This window comes from Arachis ipaensis, chromosome B09 (assembly GCF_000816755.2).
Source record: "Arachis ipaensis cultivar K30076 chromosome B09, Araip1.1, whole genome shotgun sequence".
NCBI lineage: Eukaryota > Viridiplantae > Streptophyta > Magnoliopsida > Fabales > Fabaceae > Arachis > Arachis ipaensis.
Genome location: NC_029793.2, coordinates 1,379,197 through 1,388,433, shown reverse-complemented (window position 1 = coordinate 1,388,433; position 9,237 = coordinate 1,379,197). Strand labels below are relative to the sequence as shown.

Here is a 9,237-nt window from a genome sequence, read left to right as displayed (position 1 = left end):
TAATATACTAATATTTATTTAAAAGTATTTAATTATATATATGTCTTGTGGAATGTGCATGAAATGTGTCTTTCGTGTTTTTATGTTGAGGGTTCCCTCTCATGCATCATATATATCATATCATATATATGCAAAAATTATATCTGCTACAACGTTATGTTTTCAATATTTAACTATATTTACACATTTTTGTAGCATAAACCGAGCTATTTGTCAGCTTTAATATATTTTTTTTTTCCAGTCTGAAAGAAAAAAGTGGGTCCCACTCCGAAACTGTTTTAAAATTTTCCACGTGGCATCATATGATATGTGGACAACTTTAACTGCCATTCTACCATTTTCGTTATTCAACCACCATTCTAACTTTAATTTTTGGTGCATAGTTTTGGTTTGGTCATATAGTAGTAGCCGTGGTAGTTGTTGTTTTTTGGTTTTTCAGATTTGTTTGCAAGTTATTTTTAAAAAAATATTTTTTAATAATTTAAAAAAAATTTGTAAAAATAAAAATAATTTTATATTTAATATTTTTATAAAAAAAATTTTATTTATTAATTATACTTAAATAAAATAAAATAAAAATAAAAATTATAATACAAATATACACGCACAACAACATTAACTTAGCTTATATTTAGATATGTGTTTGAAAAAAGATAAATTGTTGCAAACCTCCAAAGGAAATAAGTTAAAAGAGTCTATATCTTTTTTCATATGGTGACCACCATGCATGTATATAGTGACATTTAGATCCATCCATATTCCTAATATCCGTACTGAAATTATACCCCACCACTACTAAAAGGTAATGATCATAGTAACACAAATGTTATCTTTTATGTATTTTTGGTATTATATATTAAAATTAGTCACTAAAATTAATTATTAATATAAAATATATATTAAACTATAAAATATATATAAAAATAAGTTAAATAATAAATATATTTTTTATATAAATATATAATAATTAATTTTATGTGAGTGGATGAAAATAATAGTAAAACAAAACAAAATAAAATATTCTTAGTTATAGTTTTATAAAATTATTTCTTTTAAAAGTTTAAACGAACGAACGATAGGTAGAGTTATATTCTACGATTATGATGAGTCTCATCACATTGAGTAAATAATTACATGGACTTAATTAATTTGATATTTAACAATATTAAGTTCTCAAACTCTCCTACTAGAAACTTAGGATTTTACTAATAAATTATAACTCAAATGACATAGTCTTTTTATACTCAATTAAGAGGTTGCGGGTTCGAGTCTTCTATCTTTGGTAAAAAAAAAAAAAACACTAGGGTTTTAGATTATATAAGCTCGATGGCACTTAATTAAGTTATTATAAAACTTTATCCGCTAATTAGTTAACATTGTAAGGTGAACTATTTTATGGGTTCCAATCAAAAGAGAATATTTTATTTTTGATATTAATGTTTGGGGAAAAAGTATTATTATTCTCGCCGAAAAACGTTGTCATGGACTGTGGATATACAGTTGGCGGGGTAGTTTCGGTCTTCGGATAGTGGTTTAACGAGGCAAAGAGGTTAATATTTTTTGTCCTCATATTTATTTTGTCTATTATTCTGACTATAGTTTGAAGGTACAGAAGGTAAAAGAAATTTCTAGTTTTCGACCCTACCATAACGCTAGAGTTGTCAAATATGGGGTTCGAATTAGTTCGTCGCGAGTAGCGAGTTAAGATTAAAAAGAATAAATGTCCATTTCGATTCCTAATTATTTAGATGACGGACAAAGCGTCTCTCAACAAATTAAAAATTATTCTTCATGTACCTAAAAAAAATGGTTTTCGCATCCCTTGTAACTGGTTGAATAAACTTATTGAAAATTTTAAACAAAAACAAAGTTCATGGTCCACTCCTCCACCATTTCGTTCTTTCTTTGTCACCTCCGACGACTACTTTTACTTCTGGAAGGTTTGCAAATTTTATACCCTTTTCCTCTTCAACAATAACAAGACTAACGAAAGTATACAATTAAGATGTTCGTAAAAATGTCTCAATTAAATTTGATGGATCACGCGCCATCCACCTCAAAAAAAAAAAAAATTAGAGAAATCGTCATACATTAAATAGAGAAATTGGCGACAACTCTTTTAATTCCTTCAGCACCTCCCTGGAGCAGCTTTGACTAGGAGAAGCGCATGAGCAGGTCAGTGCGATGTGCCTCCCCTTCCAGTCTCGCTTTTCTTTTCACTGGTGCCGCGAAATTCGTTGAAGCGCACGTTCACACACGTCGTTGGTTTGTGAACCTTCTAGAAGCATGCAAAACAGTGAATCCTCAACCCGCTATTGTTTGGGCCTTGTCGAGTTCTATGTACGGGATCAACTCCAAGATCTCTTTCTCCGAGTTTTGCACCCTTTTCATTATGTTCAATTGGAATGACATTAATCCCAAATACATCACTTCAAAAATCGAGACCACCTGCACAATCTGCACAATCGAAGAGAGTCTTGACGGAAGATTTGCAAACCTTCCAGAAGCAGAGATAGCGCCGGAGGTGGCGAAGAAGGGAGGAAAGGGTAAAGGGGTGGGGTGGACTATGAACTTTGTTCTTGTTTAGGATTTTCTGCAGGGTCGATTTGTCCTAATTTTAGAGGAACAAAATTCTTACTCCACCTTTTACTGCAGGTGGCGCTTAGTCCATCGTCCAAATGATTAGGGACGGAAATAGACATTTACTCTATTAAAAAAAGATATTGATCTTTAAACTGAGATGAAGAAGTAACATGAATGATTATATTTTTAAATAAGATCTTTTTAAATTTGTTTGATTTTTATATTTATCTTCTTTTTTTCTTTTATTTGTCTTATTGTCACCGGGACATCGCTTGAGTCACCAATCTTAGCGAGGTTAACAACCCTACTATGGTGACATAGTTTAGATTCACCAATGTTGGCAAGGTTAACAACCCAACTATAGTAAAAATAGTCATAAACTCACCTTGGTTGGCCAAACCAAAAATACACATCTTCCTTTCAAAGAGCCTAAAGAAAACCAAACCAAGAATACACCTCTTCCTCTCAAAGAACCTAAAGAAAAATAAACACAGAGTTTATTTCATATTCAAATCAACTTCAACTCTATTTCATAAATAAAAGGTACATGAGTTATTTATACTAGTAGGAGAAGGAAAAGTCTTCATAACTTAGACGATATGAAACTAATACATAACACAAAGTTCACTATTCTAAACAATATGAGACTTATATTCCCTTGTTACAATTAACTAATATAATTAACCTACTAACACTATTTGCTCTCGCGTCACTTATGCTATTTTTCTTTATTTTTAGAATTTATCAATAATTGAGTTCTAAATATTTTAAATATAAAATTATAATATCATGTTATAATATTATTTTTTTATTTTTTTAATATTATACATATATTCATATAATGCAAGTAGTTTCATATTTCATGAGAAACTCAATTCTGCACTTCAGCCGAGTCATCAAACTTATCTCATCCCCCAAAGAAGTCGTGGAATTTTGTACATTTTCATGTCAAATTAATTAAAATACAAAAGTCTAGTTAACAAATTACAATAACAAGTCTTCAAGTCTAGAATATTAAGAATAATGCATAATATAAATTCATCAACTTCGATTATTGGAACATAGGATCGTTAAGTCACGATCATCATTTTCTCTGTGTATTACTATATTGTGTGTCTTAATAATATATAAATAATGTGATTAGTTTTTATTGTTCAAATGTTTATATATTTAAAAAAACAAAAAAAAAATAAAATAAAAAAGACAAATGATGAGCCAACTTGTAAATGTTTGTTCCTTGGGATCAAATTCGCTTAACTCGCGAGTTATTGAAATTGATAAAATTGACTCACTTTAAACGAATCATATTTTTACTTACTCATCAACTCGTATAAATCGATTAACCGAATCAATTGTGAATTGTGAATTCTAATCTCCGCGTTTTTAAACATGACAATTCTTTAAACCGCTGATAATTAGTTTTGCGACGATTTATAAAACTCTAAATAAACCGCAGCTAAATTATACCTCCTTTATAGTTAAAGACAAATTCGTCACAAATAAGAACTTGAACTTCTATCTATATCTCTTTAAAAAAAATAATATTAGATCAAATAATTATTATCGTTAACCAAGTTAAGTTGGTTTAGTGGTTAGTTTATTAGTCTGCTCAAACAAGTATCGAGAGTTCGAACATTGCCTTGTGAATGCAGTAATCTATTGGTCATCGACAAACCCTTAAATAGAGCTCCAATCCACAATAAATTGGTCATTGTCCTGCCGGATCAAAAAATATCTTGAAAAACTAAAAAAAAAAAGGTTGTCGTTAGGCCAAAAATTACTATTAACATGCACTAGTGTAATTTTAGTTTCTTATAATTTCTTTTTTTGTTGCCCACGGTATCCCCTAACCCGACAGGTCAAGGACTAATTCATCGCAAATCAGAGGTCTATTTAAGAGTCTGCCGCTGGCCAATGCGTTGCTGCATATATAAGACAGAATTCGAACCCCTGACACTTGCTTAAGCGGACGAATAAGCTCACCACTCTACCAACCCAAGTTGGTTAGTTTCTCATAATTTCTTGATACAGTATTTTAACATAAGAAACTCTACCCATTACAAATCTACGAAGTGATGTTGTTATGCATGGAAATAAAGGCCTTATAGTAAAGCTAGAAAAATAAAGGAAAAGTATGAGGAACCAATGAAATATTTGTACAATATATACAATGGAGGTTTAGGGAGTATTAGAGATATAACCATTAGTGTTACTTTTTTTTATCAGCTGAAGCTTTTGGGATGAATGGTATCATGACATGGTATTAGAGCTCTAGATCCGAAAGGTCAAGAGTTTGATCCTTGGTGAACCCAAAAATCAATTTAAGTTTTTGGGAAGATGTTTATTATCCCTAGTATTCGAATGATTATTCTAGATAGTACGAAGATGTTTGACTCCCTAACGGGACTCAAAAATAAAATAAAAAGAAACAAAAAACAACAACAAAATGCACAAGAATGAAGAGAAGAGTGAAGAGTGAAGAACAACCAAACTATGTAGCTCCCAACTCACTTTCGTTATAATAAATTTTAGTTAGTACATAACAAGGAACACGCGAACCACGCTCGGACTTGTCCCTCTCTCTCAGCTCATGCTCCCGATTCTTGACACGTGTCAAAAACAGGATTTCAACGGTTGAGATTCAACTTGCATGTTTAGCGAGTATAATAAGGATATATATTGCTACTGCTCATCCCTTGAAACTCATCAATAATCAGTTTTGTTTTTTTATTTTTCCCTTTCTTTTTTTATGTCTTCTTTCTTCATCTTCATTGCCCCCTTTTTTTTTTAAATATTATTTACATTTTTATTATTAAATTTGTATTTAACATTGTGTGATATAAAATCTTAGTTTTATTTTTATTTTTTTAATTTTAATTTGTTGATCTTGTAAACCCCACTTCTTTTCACATCCATTCATTCTTCCTACAACCTTATCTTCTTTCAATAACCCAACTAATGGAGGAGTCAGGGGAAAATTGGCCTTCGGATTCTGATTTGGTAAAAGCAAATTAATTAACATAAATTTAGTGCTTATATGTGTTATATATGATATTATTATATGGTATGATATATATGTATGTTATGCTATATAGTATGTGGAAATTAAATTATATTATTGTTTTGGTGATTATTTGAAATATATATGTAAAAATAGGAAATGGGTGATGATGACAATAATAATGATTATTGTTATGATGATGAAGAAGAATTGGGTTGTGATGAAGAGATTCAATATTTTGCTGAAGAAGAAGCTTTAGATCCTATTATGGATGAGACCCAAAGGAAGAAGAAACAAAGGGAACTTGAAGAGAGATTGCTTGCACTTTCAGCCACCATACCCAGTAGTGGCTTCAAGAATAACAAGGTTAGAAACTTTTTTAATTAAAATAATACTTTAATTATTCAAATTTAATTAATGGGTTTTATACTTTTATGTTATTTCAAAGAAAAATATACTTCTAATAATAAGCTCTATAGGATTTTCTGATTTTGTCCTTAGTTTTTTTTTTATCAATTATTATTTGACTGTTAAATAAATTCCTGAAATTCAATGTTAATTTATTTATTTGTTAGAATTTTAGTTATTCAATTAGCCAGCCATCCAATCTTGTACAATGTGGCTGCTTTTTGGAAAAGGTAAAATAAAATAAAATTTATTGGAAACATTTTAAGTGCACTAGAAGTACCGGTGTTCTCGTTGTTTTAATCGTTGATTTGAATTATAAAAAATATATATAATATATATTAATTGAAATTAACGGTTAAAACAATTGGTGCACCGGTACTCCCCGGTGCATTTGAAATCAGTGATTTATTATATTTTTTAATGAAATTGCTTATTAATTGCTTTTACTTATCCAAGAAGCAATTCAGGTTGTCTTTATTTGAAAATTTCTAACAAATAATTTTTTTAACGAAAGAATAAACTTCAACGTATTTGTAAATATTTTAAAAAGTATAAAAAATATTAAGAAAAATAGTTTTCAATTTTTTTTTGGGAAAAAATGTTTAACATTCTAATTTCTTATTGAAATCAATTTTGAATATTTATTTTAGTTGTATAAAAAATCAAGTTATACAATCACATTTTGTATGCGGTATGCCCCATTCAAGTTGTCGTGATTTTAATTTTCTCTTCTTTCAGTTTTTGAAGTTACTTATGGATCTCCTCCACCTATTCAATTATTAGTTTTAGATATACGTCATCAAATTATTGAAGATTTTTTTGTTTTTAAGTTTGATTACTTTATAAAATCTATAAAATTATAATTGACTATCTAATTTACAAAGAAATAATTGGAGCAATATTATTATTAGTAGTTTTTGTATTTTTTAACAATATAATCAAAGACATTGCAAAAAGAAAAATGTTACTATCAGTGAATAAAGAAGAAAGACACGGGTACACTCTTTAGATCCGACGTCGTTTTCAAAGACGGAATATTATTAGATTGAATCAAGGAGACTATTTGAAGATATTTTATCTTTGAATTCTTAAAAAAATTGATATGATTTAGTATAATATATATACATATATTTGGTTCTCAAAAAATTATTATGTGAACTCACAAGTTTTTTGTTAAAAAATATAGGGTACTAGATCCACAACTTACAAAGCAAAGCATTATTATAAAGTTTTGAAAAAAAAATATAACCATCGTTTATCCTATCAATTTAAATTTTTAAAAGAAATTTAATATAATATCAAATTTTTTTAAAATAAAAAATATAAAATTTCAGCTATCTTAAATTTTTTAAAAAAAATGTGATTTCTACCGTACAAATAGTAAAAGTCGAAACCAATATTTTTATATTGAAGTGGTCTTTCATCGATAAATGCTAAAAGACCATCAGAATTTATTATTTTTGTCATTATTTAGTCGTCAATACAATTTATTTAATTTAGTAATTCAACAACATACTTTATCTCATATTTTTAAACACTGATAGCTAACTGGTGATAAAAAATAATAAATTCTGATGATTCTCTATTATTACACGTCTTTCATCTATCAAAACCTAAAAAGATCATCTTCACATTTTTTTCCATTAAATTATAATTAAAAAGATAAAATTAAAAAAAAAATATTTTCAATTAATTAACATGAAAAATTTTATGTATAACGTTGTAGATGGACGATAGATCAATCCTTGACAATGCTAGCAACTACGTGAAACAACTCCAACAACGTGTGAGGGAGCTAGAACAAGAAGTTGGTGGTGGATCCAACAACAACAAAGGTTCCACGTCTTATAATAACGAAGAAGTAAACTCTTATAATAGTAATAATAATAATTGTGATGAATTCTATTATGGAGAAGGTGGTGGCAATAATATTAATCTTCCTGAGGTCAAAGTAAGAGTGTTGCAAAACGAAGTGCTCATCATAATCCATTGTGAGAAACAAAAGGGTTTGATGCTCAAAATTCTAACAAAGCTTGAGAATCTTCATCTTTCGGTTCTCAATAACAGTGTCTTGCCATTTGGGAAATCAACCCTCGACATAACCATTGTTGCTCAGGTAATTAACCATTATTATTAATCACCTTATTGTTTTAGTGTTATGTGTTATTTGAATATATTAAACTTTATAAATATTTGTTTTTTTTTACATTCACTAAGCAAATTATTTTACTAGAATATTTTTCATATTATTTGTTTTATTTGGTTTAGGTTTTTTCCCCTAATGAACGGTTATTAATTAATTATAAACATATTATTGCATTTTGTCTATTAATTTTTTTCATAATATTTAGTCAATTATTTATTTATCGAGGATTTTACATCACTAAACGCTTAAAAAACGATACTTAATCAAATGTCGTGAATCTATTTAACGACGGTTTAAAACTGCTGCAAAATCTTTAAAAAACAATTTCGTTAAGTAATTAATAAGGGGTTTAGCCAATAACAAGCCAACAAGTATTTTTAAATTGCACTCCGTATTAATTAATTATCATTAATTAATAATTATTTAAATTTTATTTTTTTTAAATTAACTGATGATGGGAGATAGATACAGCATGACAGTGAAGGAATTAGTGAAAACCCTGAGATTAACTATCTTGACACAATAGTCATCAGTTAATTATTTATATATATATTTGTATGTATGAGATCATGCATTCAGAAGTATTACTTATGATTATTTCTATATGTTTATATATGAGACATCCAAATTCAAGTTGTGGTTTCATTCAATGGAGACTAGTTAATTATTCATCTTGTAATGTTGCTCAAAAAATGCTACATATATATACACTACTGGTTTGGTGAGAACTTTTCATAAACTCAGCTGAAATAAAAACCATATATAATATAATAACTAGGATTTTTTTATACATATATATTTTCATATATAATTTTTACCTAAGATCTCCAATTTTTCTAAGTTGATTAGAACACGTTTATGGCTGCTGATGATAAATAATTATCCAGCACCATTCCCAATACAAGAAAGAGAATATATAATTATATACAATGTCATATCAATTAATTATATGTTGGTAGGAATACTTACCAAATTAGTTAGTGGATCCCGCTGGAGACTATTTGTACAATATAACGGGCTATTGGATTATAAAATAAACATCTCTTATACTATTTAGAATAACTATTCGAATACTAGGGATAATAAATATCTTCTTAAA

General features: G+C 28.4%; 1 protein-coding gene across 2 annotated transcripts; it reads left to right on the top strand.

The window, feature by feature from the left end:
- LOC107616596 (transcription factor bHLH19) lies at positions 5,420–8,877 on the top strand. Of its 2 annotated transcripts, XM_021111561.1 has the most exons (5): positions 5,426–5,583; positions 5,741–5,950; positions 7,719–7,827; positions 7,909–8,108; positions 8,593–8,877. In XM_021111561.1, exons 1-5 carry the CDS (start codon positions 5,542–5,544, stop codon positions 8,662–8,664), a joined length of 633 nt encoding a protein of 210 aa, XP_020967220.1. In that variant the 5' UTR covers positions 5,426–5,541; the 3' UTR covers positions 8,665–8,877. The 2 variants fall into 2 exon arrangements, with proteins under 2 accessions (XP_016174034.1, XP_020967220.1); XM_016318548.2 differs by having other exon boundaries at positions 5,420–5,583; positions 7,719–8,108.

Bases quoted from the DNA above. Each gene is read 5' to 3' on its own strand.
- LOC107616596 (XM_016318548.2), top strand. From the start codon at position 5,542: ATGGAGGAGTCAGGGGAAAATTGGCCTTCGGATTCTGATTTG. The intron at 5,584-5,740 runs GTAAAAGCAAAT...ATGTAAAAATAG, and splicing joins GGCCTTCGGATTCTGATTTG to GAAATGGGTGATGATGACAA. The intron at 5,951-7,718 runs GTTAGAAACTTT...ATAACGTTGTAG, and splicing joins GTGGCTTCAAGAATAACAAG to ATGGACGATAGATCAATCCT.